This window comes from Ostrea edulis, chromosome 1 (assembly GCF_947568905.1).
Source record: "Ostrea edulis chromosome 1, xbOstEdul1.1, whole genome shotgun sequence".
Classification (NCBI taxonomy): domain Eukaryota; kingdom Metazoa; phylum Mollusca; class Bivalvia; order Ostreida; family Ostreidae; genus Ostrea; species Ostrea edulis.
Window position 1 is genome coordinate 49,435,253 of NC_079164.1, and position 24,162 is coordinate 49,459,414.

The window sequence follows — 24,162 nt, forward strand, 5'->3', positions numbered from 1 at the left end:
TATTATTCATAGTATCTTAAAAGTACAGTGATAAATATCGCATCGTCATGAGGCAAGCGTATTGTAGCACCCCTACCTGCTACCCGATCCCATTAATTCATTTGTGAATGAAATATTGTTTGATTTAATTATATGTCCATTTAGTTTCTATTTAGTATGAATAACATTAAATATTTTTTTTTACACATAAATACTATATATACCCAGTTTGGCCCCGTCTTGGAGTCAGAACATCTTCCCCAGGGATCATGTAATTTATAATTATTTTAGAAGCCTTCCTGCTCTACATTACTATGCATTTAGTTTTTCTTACACATGTGCGGTTGTAGAGAAGATTTTTGAAAATTTGTCACGTTTTGACAGTTTTTGCCCCGCCCCTAAGACTCCAGAGGTGCAGGCGTCCTGAAATTTACAATTTATGCCCCTCTTGTCGCGAAGATGCTTCATACCAAATTTAAAAAGAATTGGAATGGTAGTTATCAAGAAGCTAAAAATGTTCAATTGTTAACGGACGACGACGGACGTAGACCAATTCAGATGACCTAAAACACAATTTAAAAAAAAATATCGCGAAATGCTGCTAAGTTGATCAAAACCAGTCTTATGAGAAATGTTGCTAAATACTGCTTTCTTCAGCTGAGATCCTGATTGAGAGGAATGTCTGTAAATACAGACTTGACCAAAAATATGGCTTAGGTGAAGTGTCACATATAATGCCATTGTCTTCACCAGAATCAGCGTCCAGGAGAATTGTATTCAAATTATGCTGACTTTTCCAAAAGCACTCTTTAGGTAAGTGCATTAGCACTCATTTGTCCTGGTTTCGTGACATTACCATGTTGTATGAGCGGGATTTACGTCACACTGTGATAGCAATGTTGTAACTATATATATACCTGTTCTGAGGTAGTAGAAAGATTCAGCGTATGGTAATCTAAACTGGCCCTTACAAGTTAAGATAGAAAGATAAAAATAATTATTACATTTCTTGTATTACTGACATGTTTTTTTTTATATATTTTAAAAAAAAATAGATTTCATTTTTGAAAATATGTAGCGGGCAACCATGGTTTCTCAATTTAGACTGAGCTACCTGCTCAAAATATTGATTTGCGATGTGGGTCCTCTCAGCTATAATCCGAGGTATTGAACAGCGATTGACAGTAAAATGATCTGGGACAGTGATTGGTTTTAATGATTAGCTATTTCACAATGAAAACATAAAATCATGTCCAATTATAGCATATTTTAACCAACTCAAAATTACTCAACTTCAATTATTCTCTTTGCTTAATTTGACCCGATCTGTATACACTTTAAATGAGAATAAGAGTACAGGTGAGCGATGTCTCATCCCAATCTAAAGTACTTAATGGAAGTTAAATTATTACTGATTTTGTATAGGAAAGACTACTTCATTCACGCCTATACCGTACCGTTGTCAAGCTTTTTCTTCTGATTGATGCTTTCTCGGTCACGATGTGTGTAGATTCACATGGTTGAGATTTATAGTGCAGATTACCCAGTTGGGGCCTTGCTACACTTGGTTTGTTGCGGCGAGGTGTCGTGGGGGGGTGGGGGGGGTGGGGGTCGACCCTTGGGAACGGGGACACGTCAGATCTTTTTGAAGATCCGGGGATGGTTGGGTCTTCCAGAAGGTGGTGGACAGGTCCATATAATTTTCGTAGAGTCGATTGCCAACGGATCCCCACAGTATAATAGGGGAAACGGTTTTTTGAAGAAAGCTAAAGTAATTCTTCATCTTTGGTCAATCGACCCTTGAATCTCCCTCAGTATAATCAGGAAAACGGCTCTTCTTGAAAACTGTGTTAAGGACGTGGTAAGGGGGGTATGTGAGGTGTAGGGGCCTTGACTGGAACAGATGACAAACCCGCCGCCTGTCTGCTTTTGTCTAACTAAAGATGGTCGCCTAAAGAAAAAAGAATCTTATTTCATATCATATCCTGTTATGTGTTCTATCTTATTGTATATTCTAGCATGCATGTATTTTATTGCATCAACACTAAATGCAAAGAAATACTACATCAATAAGTCCCCATTATTAAAGACCCCGATTATTTCTCTCTCTCTCTCTCTCTCTCTCTCTCTCTCTCTCTCTTTCTCTCTCTCTCTCTCATTATGATTGGCTACAATCTAGCTATTTGCAAGTGGTTGGTCAATAGGGGATTTTTGAGTTCTTCCGTTCCGTTTTCAGAATCTACCCAAGTCACGTGATTTGGCGATTTTTTTGTGCATGCTTACTTCCGGTTTAGCTAACAATAGGACAATTTCGTTCATTTATTTCACTTGTACTGGTTTTGATACCGAAATCAAGAAGCAGCGTTACTGGTGTGTGGCAGAATGTAATACGGCTTTACGGAAGAGGGGGAAACAGGCACGTAGCATCGTATTCAGGGAGGGTTAGCCGGAGAAGGTGCCTTTACTATATCTAAAATTTTTGACAAGAATAAATAAAATAAATCAAGACAAACAAAACCTAACATGTTCTTTTGACTGATATTCAAAATCTTTCAAATTCCAAATACTTGGAGGAGGGTTAATTAGTGACATACGAGTCAATATACCGTATAGTGGCTTTTTTTCACTGTGTGATAAATTTAGCTTATTTTAGCGGTTATATTGCTCTCCGCAAAAATTTCACTCGCCAAATATGCACCCAATTGCGACTTCAGTATTTGCAAGAGATATATCTCTTCTTTGTCCTCCAAAATTTATCCTGCTAAAATTATTAGCATACCATTGAACCTGCAAATCGCCAAATTTTAGATCCGTGGAAAATACAAGATATGTTTATGTTAATGACGATAAACCGGAAATGACTATACCTAAAGAATATGACGTAATAGTGACTATATTCAGAATAAACACGGACATGGAAGAACTCGAAAATCCCCTATTCATTGGTAGTTTTCAATCCACTTCCGGATTCACAATCACACAGAAATAAATAACTACGACGCTTCACGCCGGCATACTTCATGAAGCGCGTTAGAGTAGTACTTTGTGATATTATAGAATTTTTTACTGACTGGATGAAAATTACAATATGACAGTTTCATGAAGTATGCTGGTGTGAAGCGTCGCAGTTCATGACCTCACGTATTTTCAAAACTGATTTTTTTTTACATTCACATTCTACTTTCATTTCTGTCGGAATTCCCAGCAGTTACAGTTGACGTACTACATTTATGAAGATTCATACGCGCAATGTTCACAACTGCAGCGCATTCAGGAAATACCTATCATTACAATCTGTAAAGATATCAAAAACATTGGAAATATCTAAATAAAACTTTGTATGATGACTACTTTTAAGTACTATAGTATTAACTTTGTATGATGACTACTTTTAAGTACTATAGTATTAACTTTGTATGATGACTACTTTTAAGTACTATAGTATTAACTTTGTATCATGACTACTTTTAAGTACTATAGTATTAACTTTGTATCATGACTACTTTTAAGTACTATAGTATTAACTTTGTATCATGACTACTTTTAAGTACTATAGTATTAACTTTGTATCATGACTACTTTTAAGTACTATAGTATTAACTTTGTATGATGACTACTTTTAAGTACTATAGTATTCGAGTTGTGATCGAGATAATGTAGGTCCGAAATACACAATGTGCGTCTATCATTTTCATTTGAATATAAATTCTGCTTACAAACTAACTTTAAGTTTTCTATTTCTATCATGTAGCTGTTTCCATATTGCAACACACAGGTGGCGTATTCCAAAGCCATATCTAATCAAATCAGGTAGTTTAATTAGAGTTGTGGTTTCTTAAAATGCTCTGAAAGGTACAGAAAAGGTGGATATACAAAGAAATGACTAGCGCCAACCTCTCTTCGCTTGGTTCAGCGTTATTTCCCCCCATTTTCTTTTTTCAAGATGCCAAATATTTTTTGTCATTTTACCGTTGGACCCATGGCAATTTTACGATCTGATTGCAGCATGGTCATTCAGATTTGCTCATGAATCACTCCAAACGATGACTAGTGATGTCTCAGCTTATCATTTGCATGTACTCTGTTTCAGGTGCACGTCCAAATGCACGTGTATGTTTACATATCACGTTTATGATACAGTAGCCCGATCTTCATCATTTGTAAGCGGACACTTGGCCTTATCAAAGTTTATCAGTTAACCATCTCAGTGATTGATGGCATGATTATGGACGCATTTCCTGTAATCGATTTAAAATGTTGAATTTAAGCTACGATCATTTCGACAGCCGTGCAGTAGATATTTGCACTGAAAAATAGATTTAACCCATAATAATCGATAAGGATGTGTACAAGCGAAATAATATTTTTTCTTCTAACCGCGCAGGTTAAAATGCAGGGAGGGATATGTCAGGTTCTCGAAGCATAAACTATGCGAGATAAATATTCTCAATTTCATAGGAAATTAATTTCATGCTGTGCGGCCACACACGCACAATTAACAGTGATTTCTACAGGAGATTCAAAAAGATATCTGCACAAAATAGATGTATCTGGTCAGTACAGAAAACAGTGAAATCTTCAAAATAGGTCATAACATCACCCCTGCTCCTTTACATCCCACTGCTTTCATTATGATCATTTCATACACTTTTGACGTGAAATTTTAGTTAACTTTTCAGTATAAAACGTTTATTTAAAGAATAAATATCTAGGTTGTTTGTTTCATGTTGATATATAATCAGTGAAGGAAATCCCCATAATACAGGCAAGCTATATATAACTCTTTTCAGGTAGATCTATAGGCTCTTTTAATGTCGTTTGCGTACCACAGTGTTAATGATGGTTTATGGTGTTAAACTTTATCGTTATTGATTGCGATTGCAATGGTGAGTAATTTATCTCTCAATCATATTGATATATATATATATATATATATATATATATATATATATATATATATATATTCTTCTCAAACTCATTCCCGATAGTAATTCCTTCTGATTTAAGCAAAATGTTCTCCTTTTTGCTATATATTGCATATAGACTCAATGGACTTAATACCCTTTCTCCAATATTATGCAGATTAGTAGAGATAAAAAAGAAGTACACGGACTCTTTCCTCTCTTCACGAGGTGATGTTAATGAACAATTGACAGTGTGAAGCACATCCGCCAAAATAAATTTACATCGGAATCATCACAAAGTATCATCATCGAAGACCAAGAGTAACACATCGTCTGCTTTTTTTATTACATGATCATCCAATGAAATATTATAGATATTCAAATCAAAATTTCAAGAAACTTCAGGTGTCCATGAAAAGCTCACGTTTATAAATATTGAGAAAATACGAGTATTAATTACATACGTGCGCTTTGTTGTGCGAAATATGTTACTGACAAACGACAGGCTGCCGGCGAGAGGGCGATAAACCGTGATAACACCCCGGGAGGGAGATAAGCCCTAAGTGAGCGCCACTGGGGGTCTAAAGATAACCCAAGAAATTGACAATTTGATTACCCGATTAGTCCTTGCCGTTACCAGAAGGATGTGAAATGGAGAGTTGTAAAGGGGACAGTCCAGGTGTTCAAAGACTAATTAACAGAAAGTCGCTAATTGGTACGCTTCGACTTGTAAACTTTACTAAATGGGAACAACAAAACAGCCTTCAGTATCGAAGTCTTTCAATTTGAAAACAAATCGACGTGTAAAAGAAAACGTTTACGCAATGGGTTAATTTCAAGACGAGTACAATTTATCATGTTTACTTGTTCAAGAGATGCCATTGACTAAATGCAGCTCTCTGACACTTCAAATCAAAAAGGTAAATAAGTGCACAGGCAATCTGTCGCGCTTTGACCATCCCTCCCTTCTGCTGAATTAATGACTCTAAATTTAAGCATCAACTGAGTTTACGCGTAATGATTTGTGTTTCTCCACGAGTGCTTCCCGTTGAGCACAATATTTGCGGAGAGGATTCTGTGGATAAAATATAGTCCGCGTGCACTCACCAGGGGGCGTAACTGAACCTCGTCATTTGAGGAACCTCAGATCACCCCCGCTGCTGGACCATTAATCTTTGTCTACCACTAAAGGATTCATGATTCGCTACTGTTGTCTGAGAACAAAGTAAGTATATGAATATGCTTTCTTTTATTTCATCAAAATGAGTATGGTTTTGAGGAACTAGACTGCATTGCAACATTTTTATGTTGTTTCATTTCCGACCATGCTAGTTGCGTCAAACTGTTAGATAAGCACAAAATTCTAGCTATTTTAAATTACTGTTTACTCCTATGATAATCACTTACGTTTATACATAAAAGTACAATGGTTAGTGAAAACCATTATATGAAATTTTAACAAAAATAGAATTCCTTTGAATTAATTGAATTCTATACTGTATACGTATATTATAAACATATTGTACATGTTCATCTTTCCGGTTACGTATGATCTTGATAAAAAAAAAAGGACAAAGAGTGCCACATAGCCTTCGGCACCATCTCTAGAGAATGCAAATTCGTATTTGTGTATATCAATGCACGTGCATGGGGTCATAATAACAGATAATTCAACATGCCAGACTCAAGATAATTAGTGAGGGAGTAAGCTAATCTGGTAAGAATTAACCTAACGCATTTGTAGTCAGAAAACCTCTCTAATGGCGTGACATAACACGCAATGACCGGTGTATCGAGCGTTACATACCAAGGATCTTTCTTTCTCGAACTCTTCTGAGAGAAGGTTAAAAAGGCCATTCTGAACATTGTAACACAGACCTAGATCTGAATCACCTGACTTCTTTCTTATCTTCTTCCTGACCACTTATCTGGACATGTAGCAAAACATATCGATGACCATGCTGTTTGTTCTTTTAATTTCTATCAGTCATTCTGTTACCAGATCGGTCTTAATCTCCCCTTCCATCTCTCGATTTAAGCCGTTGATTGATTGGAGCGCTGTGTTCCAGCAGGACCAATGGAATACATCACATTCCTTCAGTTTGCCAGTGTATTATTTTTTTTTCATATAAAAGCTCAGTAGTTAGAAATAATTTTGAGAAAGAAAAATCATGTAAATAGACCCTAGCTTTAAACGTAATCATTTAACTTCAGAATAAATATTCAAGTAAGTTGAAGGGAAACATGAAATTACGATTTCGCACCAGATTAATGCAAGTTTACTTTTCTTGACTACTCTGAACACGAGAAAGTACATGCTGTATATATGATAATAGCAAAGCCTGGCGTCTTTTAATAATGTTATTATGTATTTGTCTTCCTCAATAGATAATTGCAACCTCTAGTACGCATCCGTTATAATTCTATCAGATGAAGCGTCACTCTGAAATTCCCTCCCAAGTCGAGGTGATGCGCCATCATAGGGGCTCAGGATATGTCAAAACTTTTATAGAGAAAGTGCAGTTCACCAAAAATTGATTTTTGGCAAATACTCTTACACGTGCGAGATCCCGCTTTTATCTCGTTTCAAAACTTGCCAAAGTGTAGGAATTCTCATGAAACAAGTGATCCGTGATTTCATTGTACATTTGAAACCACCCTACAAATTTCAATATTTGTGAGAAAAACGCGCATTGCGTTTGCAAACTAGTAAATCATTGAATTACCAATGACTGCCATGTAATAGAAAGAAGAGATGCAAAAGCAACATAGTCAAAGATCTAGCACTTCCCATAGCTTCGATAAAAGTATTCCTACATAGCAAATGTAAAAAAAAAAAAAAAAAAAAAAAAAAAAATTCTACTTAGTATTTGAAAACGCTTGTGTGAGGAAGCTATCTATATACGGAATTTTTTATCTTGGATAGACTTAATTTTTACACAGTACATGGGCGTTAAAAATGATGTTTTATTTCTTAAAAAAGCAACAACAAAATACCCATCTGGTTCCCAGAACTCCCCATACATTTTACACAATAGCCAACTCATCATTTAGGATAGGATTGGTAGAGTCCTGTAGATGTGCAATAAAGTTTCGGAATTTTCATTTTCACCTTCAGGGGGGGCAAATGGAGTGGAAAAACGATGAACAAAATTTTGGTGTTCGGTGCATTGTGTCATGTGTAACAAGAATATACTTGCTTTAAGGATTGGAATCTCAGCCATTTTAAAGATATTTGAACAATCAAAATCTGATGGGGGTTGGGATGACCCCGGGCCTATCAGAATACTCAATGTATCTTGATATGTGCAGCAGGAATAAATATGGTTTAGGGGTCAGGACCTCAATTGTTTTGAATATAATTACGCACTTATGAAATAGGGTTTAGGATGACCCTTGCCCAACAGAATACTCAATGCATCTTGACATATGCAACAAGAATATATATGTTATAGGGTATGTTATATGATAACTATTGAGGCTTTGCTAGTCACACAAGTACAAGGGAGAGTACATTACTGTCTCATGACAGTTTTACAATGTTATGATATATACTACTAGTTTAACATGTATAATCGGACCTAACATTCCAGATGTTGAACATATAAAAATGCTCGAAAAAAGGAAGAAAAAAAGCATCACATATCAAGGATAACAATATGATTTATAAAATAGAAAAATGAATATATATTGAATACATGTACTCCTGATAACATCTTATTTTTCAATGAAAACTGTAGTACCTCTAACAGTGTTAGCGGAATTCGAAAAGTTATGAATAAACAAAGATACCCCAAAAAAGCAGACTTATGAAGTAAACGTCAACTTCATTTAATTTTACATATTTTACCGATATTTCTTTTCAATCGAATTAGATTTGTATAGCTCGCTCTACCATACTCAATGAGGCAAGTAGCATTACAATTTACTGCCGTTTCTACACAAGAAGTGTTTGAAAATGTGTTTCGTTATCTTCATTGATAAATGGTTTGTTTTTTTTTACTTAAAAAAAATAGCTCGTTCATCAATTTGTTATATTTATTTTTTATTTTTTAAATAAATAAGCAGGTGCGATTCCTTGTGGATTATTTATTATAAAGAAAAACGTATAGGTTAAAAATAGTTTATATATCAGAGGAAGCCCTCAACGACTCAGAAAAGGTTCCTATTCATTGACTTATGTCTGTCAGGGTGCTTTCATCTACCGTGTATCTTCGAAACTCTCTTTGTTTTGCTTTGTCAAAAGTTATTTTTAAAACTGATATGAAAAGTCTTCACTATTTTTCATTCTAAGATTCAAAGATTTCACCCTTGTATTTGAAAGTTGCGTTGGCAGCAAAAATTAATACATCCGTTTAAAAGAGTTTTTTACCAGATGGATTTGGGGTTTTAATGCTATTGCGAAAAATAAAAAACATATGTAAGAATGGGTATATCTTGTAATGATTCGAATTAATAAGACAAGTCAGTGTGGCTTGGGGGTCCTTATCGTTTTCATCTCGGCGTTATGTGAATCTAGATAAACGAGCTTCGTTGGCGCAGAGATCTTCATTCGCCAAACGTGTATTGCGAGAACCGAATCCAACGCGCCCACATTTAGCTTCACGTTGTGTCATCCTTCGCCAAAGTGTGGTAGAACATATATATATCTTCCTCGATATCATAAATATATACATTATTTATATGTGCCATTTTTTTTTCTTTTCTTCCACAGAACTTCTACTGGATTAAACTTCACTTTTCACGGGGAAGGTGTTTTTTTTGGACGCAGAGATTGTATTTATTCTATCCCATCATGGGATTGATAAGAGTTTAGATGTGATAAAACTGGAGTAACAAAACTATTAATGAGAGAAAAGGTATTGAACTCTTGTAGTGATAAAGGAGAAATAATTGAGTGAAAATTCCGCTTACTTCTAGGATGGAAGGTCTTGTGAAAGGTAAGAAAATTTACACTTCATAATTTTTATCTTTTCTCATCAAATATATCATACATCTTCGATATTTGACATATCTGATATATATATATATATATATATATATATATATATATAAACATATTTCAAGATAATGGAATTTGTTTTAGAATAAGACATTAATAGTGAGAAGAAAGAATTAATCATTATTTTGGACAAACACCAAAGTAGTCGGAAACAAAAGGAAAATGAACTAATCGCTTCTCAACACGGTGTCTGTTGCGAATAGAAATAAATCTGATAACAATAAGTGGAGATAGCGTCGCTGTCAACGACTAGGAACCCATTGGCGAGGTCGTACAGATTGCACAAAAGAGCTAACTCTCTCACCTAATGCAAAACAGATACATGTAGCGAAATAAACAACGACCATCAGCATGACAACCATTATCTATACCACCCATCTTCTTTCCTTGCGCCTCATGGTATATTACATCTCTCTCTCTCTCTCTCTTTCTCTCTCTCCGCGTTTCATAGGGATAGTTTATGGTTTTGTACCGTATTTTTCAATTTCTAAGCACTTCGCTGCTGTTTAATTTCACGATGAATTAGGACCTAGTGCAAATCTACGTCTCCACTAGTAATCTACACAAATCCCATAAAAACTGGCACCACCCTCTCTATTTGACGTAACGTTTAATGAAGAACGAAGTTTAATGTTCCTGTTAAAACTATAGTAATGCTTTCTTTCATTTTTCTTCAGTTTGTATTATTCTTAAGAAAAGTGTATGAGGTATTTGATTTAGCTTTGGTACATTGCGCCCAATGAGATGATCTTTTACTGTGTTAGCACTACCTTCAGTTGCCATTGTCACTGCAACAGGTACCTTTTGATTATTACATATGAATAAAATGAATACTAGTAATGAATTAGCTTTATATGCAAGAAGGATTTGTCTGCAAAGCAATAAGAGAAGAACTTTATCAAGTTTGGGACAAACTGTAAAATGATATTTTGTACTCGGACGAACAATCCAATTCGATAGTTACCCATGTACAATTACAGATTCTTCATCAACAGCTATATGGTTAAACCCTATAATTTTATGATTCATTGTTTTGCTAGCACTTTCAAGTACTCTCAAGTTGCTACATGCATGATCTGCCAAGAGCTCTGGCATGAATCTGACATAGAGTGTGAAAACTGTCTCTTGCCACTCCGACTAAAAAGTGTTAATTTCGAAGTCGCATTGGGTGCAAAAAAATTATTGTAGTCGCAAAATAATGACTGAAACTGGAAGACGAAAATGATAAGTCCACAGCAACAGATCTTGATGACAGGTCCGCAATGTGGGAGATCGACCCAGTCTTGATAGTGGTTCTGGACCCAATCAAACGCACGAGCCAGAAACCAAGTTGGCAGATTATGGTAGCTTGAGGGTAACTCTTGAAAATTCGCCGTATCATTAGTAGTGGGTTAACCTTTGATCTGTAGGAGTCGGTAATTGTCTTTACTTGTTCCTTAATATGCTGGTCTGTCTTCCCTTTTCTTTGGATTCAATGTATACAACCGAGAGTGTATCATAGTGACGCTTGTTTTTAATCCCTTTCTTACCAAATTGTGACAAATGTGTCTAAAAAAACAAACAAACAAAAAACAACAACAACAAACAAACCAAAAAAAGAAAAAACAACCCAAGAACTGTCGAACAGGAGAAGACAAGGATATAAAATGGAAGTCTTATGGATGAATCTCTCAGAAACAAGTTTTGTTAATAATGTTCACCTCATTTAGCAGCAGGATTGGTTTGAGATTTGTTACTATGTTGAACCATCCTCAGAGCAATCCTTTCCCTCTATGATACATATTTCCAATTAACTTCTTCATTTTTTAATGGTGCTCTCACTTTCATTTCAATGCTGGGGTTAGGTTGATTACATGTTGAAGGCAGCAAACTTGACGAGTTTTGTTCTCACTTATCGTATAGAAATCTTTATTGGCAATGAATTTTATCTCGAGTGTTTTACGTTACGGGATCTTGGTTGCGCATGTAACACTCTGCTTTGCAAAGGTCGCCAACGGTGGCAAATTTTGTGAAATGAGCTCCTGGTGCTTCCCTGATATGAAATGCTTTGTTGGGAGGACGGGAAATCAAAATCAGTTGTGCTCTTTAAAATACATCGACAGTTAAACACAATATTAGTACTGGTTTTAACAGAGATTGAAACGTCTTTTACGCTTTTGGTTTGTTATTTTTGACATGGAAACTGATTGTTATACAAATGACATTTTTCTGGAAGTTTTAGCCTACTCTCTTCAACCATAAAAATTCCATAAATTATCGCTTTTGCCCTTTAGAAGCCTTATCATTTTTCAACCGAGCAGATTTTTTTCTAATCGAGTATAGATACAAAAAATATACTAAAATGGACTTATCTTTTGATAAGGATTTGTGTGTCAAATACCGGTATGGCAGGGTTCATTTCAGAATTAGTTCTGTTCTATATCAACTTGGAAAATATGGCGAACAGATGCTAAATTAATTTCTCGCTGTAGAGATATGACAAGTTGTGTTACATATGTTATATATAAATTGTGACAATCTGGTTGTTCGTGTCGTTGGTCATTTTGGTGCTTTGTATAATTTTTTTTGGGGGGTATTTGACCTTGTATCCACGTCGTGAATCCGACACTTCTAGGAATCGGGTGTTGTGTGTATGTATATATATATATATATATATATATATATATATATATATATATATATACGTTAAGTTAGGCAGTGAAGTGTAGTCCGACACGTTAATGAGATCGAGAGAACAATGAAGTCCATCTTTGAAATAAGAAATAATGATGTAAAATAGTTAAGAAATTGTTATACTTCCTTGCACGCGCATGACCATCTTGAACCTCTTGCCTACAAAACATGATTGTACTGTTGTTATTAAGGTCTGTCTATACTCATTCAACCCCAGCCAAACCGTTCCTTTCAAGAAGCTTAGAAAACAGAGTACCATTTTATCCTGTAATGGAGGTTTGATGTATGCGTTTCTGATAGCTACAAATTCGACATGTACAGTAGACATGCGCAAACAATCAAACATGAGTAGAGTACATATACATGATTTGTTTTTCAATTACACGTTAAATTATTAACCCAAGAAGTCTGGAAAATTAAGTAGACGTATTATAATATAACCCCTGTAAGAAATTAAAAAGAGTTGTATCACCCTTTGTGCTATTTGCTTGAAATGTGCTCACGTGTAACAAACAGCCAGGTTTTTGTTATCTTGCATAGGTATGTTACAGCTTTTATGTGCAGACGTTGATTACAAACAAGTAATTTACAAAGACATGTTCATAGCCATACATAAATGACTACAATCGACCTCCATAGTTGCAATGTACATTCATTTCGCATTGCGTCACTTTTGGGTTTAGACAGCACCATCCATGACAGCTTTCTTTCTCTCACTGCCTGACATTTAGTGAGAGCATCGCTTATAATCATACCTTGAACACAAAGAGTAATCAGGTTTTGCACGTGTAAAACAGATATTTTATGCCATTCATGCCAAAAAATTCGACAGTGCAATTCCGTGTAACTTCACTTTGTTAATCCGGAAAGGCTATTCGAATACCATCATGCAAGGAATACGCCATTCTTTGGATGTCCAAATTGACAGGGGCTAACATTTTCCACCAATCCGCAAATACAATGTACAGATTGAATATACAACGAGTTATAGGTGGATATTACTTAGTACCAGGGGTGTGGGGATGTTAAACAATTATATAACTCCCCTCAAAAGAAGAACGTGAATTGTTCGTAACTTGTTAATGCATATACATGTAATTACACCAAGTAAATAAAAACCAATAAAAAGAGAGATTTGTAGTTCGTTATTCACCAATTTCTTATACATATTCATTATTGATTAACTTCTTTTGCGTCAAGAGTATTACTATATATTGATGTCTGGTTTATTCAACAGGTTTTCCATCAGCCATGTTTTTGTTGGTGTGTTCGATTTGGATTCTGAATAGTTCATATGCAAATAGAACAGGTAAGCCAAAATCACAACTAGGTTGTCATAAAACTTGTTTCCTACAATGAGATGCTGTTGGGGTTTTTTAATCTCAGACGCTGTGTGTATCTTCCCTCTTTCATGTTTTCCTCTTTTTCTTTAAAAAATGTTTATTATACAAAGGCACGGATATATCACAAAACAAAAATTATGTTCAACACATTTTATTGGTAAATTCCGGGCAACATGAATAATATAGCGGTGTCGTTTGATATGTTTAATGCCATATACATGTATCCCAGAAACGAGTATTTCAGCAATGATGTTTATTAGAAAGGGGATTAAGATTAGATGATACTGCGAATTCCGACTGTACGTCCAAACTCAGCAATGGTGGATGAACATAGCGCGGAGATCACCACGCGCCCCACGTTCCTATAGCCTTCAAAGCGATTTTATCTTTCGCTCCGAATTGAATCCATGTCTCGACACGGCAGAGTATTCGGCCCTGATTGATCCAGACACCATGACATTTGGACATGGCAAAGTGATGTACAGGGCAAAGAGGCTTGCCTCTTTTCTCTCAGCAAAAATCTTAGAATCTAGAAAGCCAAAACTTCTCATTATAATACTTTAAGTGTTCAACATCTGTTTGCTTCGAGACTTTATCCATCGGGAAGCATACAAAAGTGACAGCGAGAGATAAAGACAAATTTATAGAATATCGAATGATTTAGCGTACGATTTCCCTTTAGCTCATGGCTCCTCCAAATTTTTAACCACTCACCTGCAAAACTTAGTAAATAAATAAATGAAAACAAAAACATATCAAAAATGCCAAATCTTCAACCCTTATCTGCGTAGTTTGGGTGAAATTTTTTACCCTCCTGTAAAAACAAATACTCAGTATCTCTTGAGTCACAAAATTTATCTATGGGAATAACAAAATATATAAACATTATCATGAATTTGCGTGGGTGATATAATTTTCATTAATTTACATTTATTTACGAAAATAAGGGTCAGTAGTTTCTTTCATCTGGGATCGTCGGACGCGAGATAAAATTTACCTAGGCGATCATCACACGTGCCGTTTATCGTTCAAATGTCGGGTTAGATCAATTCATAAATACCGTGAGATATGCGGTATCCTAAAGAAAATAAATACTTCCTTGTATTTCTCATGTTTAAAAAATATGCTGTAGGTATAAGTTTACATTCATTCACCTTAATCTTTTGTCTTGCGGAGTGTTTGCTTTTGTTATTGTGATGAGGTCATCGTGTTTGGATTGTATAGGAATACTACTATCTCCAATCAACAAACAATCACATTGTCTTTGCCCTGAATGTACGGTAGCTCTATAGGACATTCAACCATATCTAAAATTGTGTGTTGATAAAGTCCAAAGGCTGAAGGCTTTAGGTGCATCTCTTACTACATGAGCTTTCTCATAATGCAATTTTTTAATTGACCGGGTGGTCTGCCATCCGGTACACCTTGGCAGCACTTTCACGCATCTTTAAATAGACTTTTGACAAAGCTAAACATACATGTATTACTATATCGTGTTGTATAATTGTAGATGCACCAAATTCTTTGACCTACAACCACCAACATCTTTTGGGGAACAAAATAGACCATGCGTGTACCAACTTTACTTTTGGTTCCATGGAATTCTACAGTCCAAATTACCCAGGGAAATACCCGAACAACCTAGAGTGTGTCAGAGCCATTGAAGGTGAGAATACTGCAAAGGACATGTCTTACTCGGCATGACTATCGATGTGGAGATATCATTTTCAAGCTTGGAAACTTGTGTATTTCCAAACTTTGGACTTTTTAGAGCATACAATATCGACTTAAAAAGTTTAACATTTTCTTGAACAAGTCTTGGGTAGCTCAGTCTGTTGTAGTTTTTTTTCTTGTGTCTAACGTCAAAAACTGTAGTCATGGAAAAGACATTTTGAACACATGCGCTCTGGTGAAAAAAGTCGGCGATCACGAATACCAAACGCATTGTTCAGTCGTGTGGCTTACAAATAATTCATCGTTATAGTAGAAATAACAAACCAAAATGTGCTATTTAATATGCTAGTTATTTCCCAAAGCAAATTCCCCATAAGTTTAGATCATTTTTCTAAGACGTACTAATGGCATCGCTTGATTTCTAGTGTTTCATCTTGCGTCCGTCATCTTGTTCCAATTTTGTACCTCTCGTGTAAGAAGAGTTCACCTGTTCGAAAACGATTATTTGGACAAGTGCTAGTAGATGTTTCTACACACTTATCTGTCAGTCCCTGACGATTAACACTAATTTGTTGAGTTATGGGAAGAAGGGGAAAGTTGTTAGATCAAATGATGTATGTAAGCTTGCAAAAGATAGCTATTATGGTTCACGCTATTTTAACAGTAATTCAGTATGTTACATGTATCGAAACAGCAATCCGTCATCTGTCAACAAAATCAAAACCTGGCGTGAAATATAAATCAAAGCATAAACAAAATATATTGAACACTTTCCTTTTTTCTTAGGCTTTATTTTGTCCCCCAAGTAATTTAGTTCAAGAAATGTGATACTGAAACAAAAGCAAGTGATTCTAACTACAGCACTTCGTATCTTAAATAAAAATGAATGGAAGTGTAATTCCAGAGTATGCTCATTCAAAAGTTGAAAGGGAAAAAAATGGGGATTGTTTCAATTCACTTCAGTTGCACTGATGGCGAAGCTTCTTCATTCATTCGTCACTCTTGTGATTTGGGCTCCCCCAAAACTTTTATATCAATCAGTTCTAGGAACATCGAAGATCGGTAAAGAATGTGTTTTGTATATCATCACGGAGTCACAAAGAGATAACTGGTAATCCCATCAAAAGAATTAACGATTATGGTTCTTCCTGGTCTGCCGTTTCTGCAGGAAGCCCCAGGTATCGCCTTACTCTGCCATCTTCCATCAATAAACACTAGATGATGTTGATTTAATTGCAGAGTAAAATGTCATTATCGATGCGATTCACTTCTTAAGTAAACTTTGATCCACAAAGGTGTCAATTGCTGTTCTAAGCGTTTCTTCGTCTGTGATGTTTTGTCGAAATCTTTTATCCAGATGTGAATTAAAAGGTATGCTAGAGTATGCACAAACATTATTTATCTTTGAACTTTGATTTCCAGAATTTGCTAAGACGCTTCAAACTAATGTCACGTGACGTACTACTTCTTTGTCGCCTGCTTGTGACATGATGAACACTAAATCATCACAATTTTTAGGCTTTATGATATAGATGAAAGAAATTGCATCAAAACAAAAACTTTTCATACAGCTTGGAATAATAATTCAATTTTCCTCCCAAATTTACAATCATAATAAAATCTACTCTTGAAGTCTTGAAGTTTGCCTTATATATTTTCAAACCCTCGTACTTGAAAAACCCATTAAAAGGCTTATAAAGTCATTAGATGCTGCTTAATTCATCTCCCATTTTTTCTGATATTTTGAGGCTTAATTGGCTCAATCGGGGGCTGCCTGTGTCAAATTAAAATAGCGAAGAGGAATACGAAAATGTGTCTCGCCTCCTGGTTTTCTATAAAAATGCCTCCAGTTCGATCTCTTCACTGTGGGAGAAATGTATAAAATGTATCTGTTCATTTGGCGTTCTGTTAGAAAAATAATTACTTTCCAGCAATATTGCACGCAAGGCCCGCCCTCTACAATCCATTCTAACAGGAAAAACTCAATTGCAAAAGTTTGAAACATTTGTATTTGTAGTATATTGAAAACATTTCCTGAAAATAACCATTCAATTATTTTCATGATAAAGTATTTGTAAATTGTTTACCAGTGGATGCCGTGCGTTTTTCCATGATTCCGAGTGGCTTTAAATTGGAGGGATGTAAAATTGCACAATGAACCAGATATCAACAACAAAATGAAAACTCACTTTGACTCATAGTATTTCATTTATTTTTGTATGAACATTCTTTTCCCGTGTCAATACATCGAATTTAAAACAACAGAAAACAAAGAAATCAAACAAACACTTTCTGCAATTGCGGATATAGTTGGACTAAAAATATTCACTGGTCCAAAAATTGACCTCTGAACGCGAGTCCAACATGACAACTGTCACTGTATCGAGACGTTGGCTTTTTGGTTTTTATTTTATTTCACCAGATATATATAAAGGCGTACTTCCGATGTAATCTGGAATAGCTGATCAAATCAAACCAAACTTTTCCGACATAGCACGAACTCGTTTTAGATTTCAAACATAACAAAACCATATGTAATTTCAAACGATTCAATCAGTTTCTTATCTCTTGAACAAATACTTCCTCCTAATTACACTTTTTGACACTGCCATCCATTTAGCAGTTCAAACACAAGTCCACCTGTCGTTAAATAGCTTTTAAGCTCCCTACGAATTCACTTGCTAGATTACCTAACCATTCATCATGGTGTCTTGCGAAAGTTACAGCATCCGATGCTTCGTGAACATGCTGATGTAATTGTTACTTACGTTGCCTTTAGCGACCCATTATTCAGCAAAATAAGATCAATTTCTATATGGTCAAGTATTTTTGAAAATTAAGAAATGTTTTCTACATATACTTGTATAATCTGACCACGGTGTCATAAATTTTGTTAAAACCTGTGCCGACAGCGTGGTCAGTTGTAGCAAATTTGACCTCAGTTTGATCTTTATCAGCTCCATAGTGTTGACCTTGACATTTCAATTACTAGTACTTCGTAACCGGGAGGTCGTGAGCTCGAGCACCGCTCATGCCGCTGCGTCAAACCTAAGACGTGAACATAAAAGTAGTGATTACATTTGGCATCACGGGTCTTTCAGATGATTCCTTAAAATCGGAGGTCCCGTGTCGCGGCAGGCGTTTCATGTTAAAGAACCCTCACTGCTACAGCTCAGAGCACTAAGCATAGGTCTAAATTTGTGGTACTTCACGTACAGCTGGTGACGTCTCAATATGAGTTTAAAATTCTCAAAACAAAGAACCAACCAATGAATTACTAGTAGTTCACTATGGAATCTGTATATTGTATAGTTCAAAGTTATAACCAGTGTTATCGTTGAAAAGACAGACGAGCTGACCAAAACTAACCATTTCCACCACGCCAAGTTAGGAAGTTAATAACTTCCTTCAGGCAATCATATTTTTGGTCAATTTTCCATCTCGGTTGTTGTTTTTAAGGTCAATTTTTTAAATTGTTATCACTTGCCTTCACGACTGATATATCGTTCAAATGATTTTATGCAATTAAGAACAATCTTAAATGCGATCCCTATTTTTCAGACGTTGTCTCTAAATAGATATATTGTTGAGTCTAGTTCGTTTATATTTCGTAAAAACTTACTTCTTCATTGTAGCACAACCAGGATTTGAAATTCAGCTCGACTTCCGTGAAAAATTCGACATGGAATCGAGTGAAAATAAAGAATGCCGCTACGACTACTTGGAGGTTCGAGACGGACCGTTTGGGTATTCTCAACTGTTTGGAAGGTACTGCGGGAAGCGCTTCCCACCCCTTCTGATATCCAAGGGAAGATACTTGTGGCTGAGATTTATCAGCGACAAGGCTGCCAACTACACTGGATTTAAAGGAGTATACAGTTTCATAAAAAAAGAAAGTAAGTTTTTCAGCTGAGGATGAAATTACTCGTTTGTTTTAGAAAGTATACTAGTAATCACTTTAGACGATTTGACTACGTGCATTGTGTATCTTTGTCTCGTTTCCTCGTTGCAGACTACAAGCCAGAGATGGAGAGACTCAGCGTCTGTCGGACACCCATCAGCCATATGCACGGATCTTTGTCGTCTGCTGGTATGTCTACACTTTTGAATGGCAATGTAGATTGCACCTGGGAAATTCAGGCTCCACCAAGAAGCAAGGTAAACTCGACAGTAAATTCTTTATCTTAAAAACATATTGATTTGAAACTTGAAACACGTCCAGTGACAAAATTATGATACGTTGGTATATCTTCTTGTAAAGTACATTTCAGTTTGTCCATTTTAGATTTTCCTGTCGAATTTTAAAGTGGCTTGGCGCGTGCAACTGTCTTCTCCGTGTGATTCCACAAGAATCGAGGTTTACGAGACATCGACAGCCCAGAGTTCTCTCAAGGGCTCCTATTGCATGGGATTTATACCGGACATAGTCATTGACAGCAGCGTGGCATTCATCAGAGTATTTTCCCCTGCTCTGTCAATCAAGCCGGAAATGACGTTTTCATACACCATTCTAAGGGAGGCAAACAGACCAACTTTTATAACAGCTACCTTTGGTAGGAATTCAGTTATACACACAAAAACCTGATTTTTCTCTCTCAATTTATCAATCATACAACAATTAACAGAGTTTCTTGTAATCTTTGTCGTTCATTCAAAATTTTCAGATTCCACGAAAATGAATGATTTGGTGTGTTCTTCATTTGAATTCATGTGTGATAAAAGTTGCCTCAGCAGATCACTGTTGTGTGATGGCATAAAAAATTGTCCATCGGGACAAGACGAGACGAAATGTGAAGGAAAGGAAGAGGGTACGTATTTGGAAACAACATCGACTTTCTACAATTTCTCTGTCATTTTGATCATTAAAAGACTAAAAACTCTAACTTTCAATTCAATCATGTCGGTTTTTAACTGATGGTTTGATTCAAATTTTATCGACGTTCTTACATCTGCTTCTTCATTCAGCATAAGAGTTGTATGTTAGTGCAAAAAGCTCATTATCAAGAGCTTTCAAAAGTAATGGGGTGCAAAAGTTTGTTTTACTAACAGATGTCCCGGTATGCTCTTTTAATGTTTTACTAAGTAATAGTTTTACTAAGTAAAAGTTGTACCGCTGTACACTATTAATGTTTTACTAAGTAATAATTGTACCGCTGTACACTATTAATGTTTTACTAAGTAATAATTGTACCGCTGTACACTATTAATGTTTTACTAAGTAATAATTGTACCGCTGTACACTATTAATGTTTTACTAAGTAATAATTGTACCGCTGTACACTATTAATGTTTTACTAAGTAATAATTGTACCGCTGTACACTATTAATGTTTTACTAAGTAACAGTTGTACCGCTGTACCCTATTAATGTTTTACTAAGTAACAGTTGTACCGCTGTACCCTAATAATGTTTTACTGAGTAACAGTTGTACCGCTGTACACTATTAATGTTTTACTAAGTAACAGTTGTACCGCTGTACCCTATTAATGTTTTACTAAGTGATAGTTGAACTGCTCTACCCCATTAATGATTTACTAAGTAACATATTCCTCACTATACTCTGTTTCTAAATAGTTCTCCAGTTACTACATGTTAGTACCGGTAGTAGTCCATTACGATCGATGGACCTATAATATTTTGCTTAGATGCGGCCATGACAATCAAGTATGTTTATATGCTAGTATTAAAGCAATATACGTCCCACAGAGAATGAAATTTTAAAGGATAGGTATGCTATTTGAATTAATTAGCAGCAATTCTACAGTAAATACAGGTATAATTATCAATTTTAAAATGAGCATGGTCATTGATGAATTATAGCGCTGTTTTGTTTTACTTATAAATGCTCCGGAACAAAGGCACAAACATTTAGGGTTTCCCCCCATTGTCTTGCATGTAAGAATAATTCAGGTTGATAAATATTTACCTACTTACACGCGCGATCTATTCCGGACCCTCGTTCTGTTGATTGGATCTGACACATCATAAACTGAGCGATAGTATACAAAAGCCAGACCGCTGGCAGATGGCGTTGAACGGAAGCTAGGAATGATGTTCACGGGCCCCGCAGACCAATTGCAATTCTATACAATTTTCTTTTAATTTTGTCTTAGGTGTTATGTATATCAGATGGTTTTAGTCTTTGTTTGAATTGTTAAATTGTTTATAAAACATGTGCGCCATGTTGGTTTGTATTGGATAATGAATCTGCGAAAGGAAAAAAAGCATTTGACAGAAGAGCAGTGCATTTGATATTTCATGGAAAATGAAATTTTAACTTTCTATTTGAAAGTAGACTATTATTAGATAATGATTCATGGCATATTCTTTGATATTTAACGCAATGTCCTATTTAGAGTACCTCTGATTTTGCCCTTTTCTTTACCAGATTCTGAAGTGCCTGTGTACGTCATTGTTGCCGGTATCGTAGGGGGTGTTTTAGTCACTGCAATCATCATTATCATATGTGCTTCCTTGTACTGCAAGGAGAACCGGAAGCGGAAGGAACGAGAGCTTGCTAAGCATCAAGAAAAAATCAAAGACAATTCGATAGAAATGTCTAGTAATAGTACAACAACCACACTAGGAAGTAAAAAGGGCGTCCCTCCCGTGGGTTATTTTTCCCTACCGCGATCCCACGGAGGCAAAAATTACAAAGACCATAGAAATAGTTTGACAAACTCGCAGTCCGCCTCTGAAGGTGACTACCCGGATCAGTCTTCAGATCAGGGTACTTATAAAAAGTTCACCGTGATTGATCCGTACATGGATGACGAGACAAGTCCTACTCTGTATAATCAAAGTCCGTGTCTTACAACCATTATAGAGCGGCATGATATGCCCCCGCAGACAGAACTAGACGGTACCTATGGGTGGACGGGATACGGATGGAAACAGCCGCCATCAACGCTCACCGAAAATCTGGCTAAGCTGGCACGCTACAATATGCCTCAGCATGAACAGCAACATCCACAAAAAATGTACAAATATAGCCCAGAAAACAAAATGTACATGGACCCAAAATACGAAATGTATCAAGAACAGAAAATGCTAATGAACAAAGATTATAAAATGAAATATGGTACACCAGCTGATAAAGAATCGTCCTTACAAGATGACCATAACCAGAAACAGTTTCAAATGAAAATTCAAGATCCCGATATAACGCGAGACTTGGAAGTGACGTAATAAAGACCCGAAAGTGATGTAACAAAGGCGTTTCAGGATCATTCATTTCATATTCAAAACAAATGGTTCATTTCATTGTGAATATGTAGAAAAAATGATTGTGTCAGTACTCATTTGTAAATAATTCCCATGTGTAAATATATTTTTCTGATATTTTGCGTTTCATTGGCTTGATGTCTTGTGGGTATGTAAGTAGATTTATACTGAATTTGGAATACAAATATTGAAAGTAGATTTGTTTTTTGGTTTTTTTTCCGGGTTTTTTTCCTCTTCACTTTTTGGTTTGTTGTTTATTTCATAAAAGACATGATTTTCTGTTTAAAAAGAACCACTAGTAGCTTTATCATATATATGGCAATACTAAAAACAAAGTCCAAGATCTACTGATAAAAAGACTAGTACAATAACACATAACAATTAGAAATGCTAGAAGTCCAAAGCCTAAATTCATGTTTGTCACCCCTTGTAACCTACCGCTTGACCCTTGATCGTATAGTAGGAAAAGAATTTTATATTTTGTTGAAAACTATGTAGAGCTTTATTCAATTGACAAATCGATTTTGAACGTAAAATTCGAGTCAATTGAAAGGAAAAAATATCCCAAAAAGGTTTATGAACTCCTAAAACAATTGATAGGGAAAAGAATTGTGAAATATTTTGAGTCAAATTTAGGGTCAGATAGTGGGTGTGAAAGTTGTCTAGGTAACAAATCCAATATATTTGCTGTTAGTCTGGTGTTATGACAGTTAGAAGGCAAAAACCCAACTGTCTAGGTGCAGTATAGTCGTGGTACCTAGGGGGTACAAAACCCACTGTCTACATGACTTCTACATTAATGCTGCGACAGTTATAAAAGGGCGTGGATCCTACTGTCTCGTTGATAACATAAGACGGTGTTCTTATTAGATGTGCACTCTGGAAAACCTTAGGATGACTATAAATTTTCCCGATGGAACTGTATTAAACGAGCATGTACGTACACCATACAGTGTAGGAAAGGTGAATTAAATCGAGGCAATCTGTCGAAATATTAATAAAATCGATCTAAATTATGAGTGAACTTGAACCGTACTCATTTGGTTTTGAATTCTAACTTTATATGGAAAAATAACCACTACGATACCAGACTGTATTTGTCACAGCTATTCTAAATTGTGAAAATCGTAATCAAACTCGTCAACTGTATCGAGACACTGAAGTTTGTTACGTGAATTAATATACATAGCTTAAATGATTCTGTTGAAATACATCGGTATCGTGATACATATCGAATGGAGGCAGCTGTATCTTAATTAAGTACGTAAAGATGATGAAGCCCGTACCGTTCCCGCGCTACCAAATAGTGAGAGGGTGGTCAATGAGACCTATAGGGTTACAATTTTTTATGGAATATCAGAGC

At 35.7% G+C, this 24,162-nt stretch overlaps 1 protein-coding gene across 3 annotated transcripts; it reads left to right on the forward strand.

The window, feature by feature from the left end:
- The first annotated feature begins 5,875 nt into the window (after positions 1-5,875).
- On the forward strand, positions 5,876-22,995 carry LOC125651557 (neuropilin and tolloid-like protein 1). Of its 3 annotated transcripts, XM_048880221.2 has the most exons (9): positions 5,876-6,108; positions 9,598-9,823; positions 13,796-13,867; positions 15,412-15,567; positions 19,211-19,471; positions 19,588-19,733; positions 19,861-20,128; positions 20,240-20,383; positions 21,964-22,995. In XM_048880221.2, the coding sequence occupies exons 2-9, from the start codon at positions 9,805-9,807 to the stop codon at positions 22,761-22,763; spliced, it is 1,866 nt and encodes a 621-aa protein (XP_048736178.1). In that variant the 5' UTR covers positions 5,876-6,108; positions 9,598-9,804; the 3' UTR covers positions 22,764-22,995. The 3 variants fall into 3 exon arrangements, with proteins under 3 accessions (XP_048736178.1, XP_056009078.1, XP_048736172.1); XM_056153103.1 differs by lacking the exon at positions 5,876-6,108 and having other exon boundaries at positions 9,366-9,823; XM_048880215.2 differs by lacking the exons at positions 5,876-6,108; positions 9,598-9,823 and adding an exon at positions 13,504-13,549.
- The last annotated feature ends 1,167 nt before the right edge of the window (positions 22,996-24,162 follow it).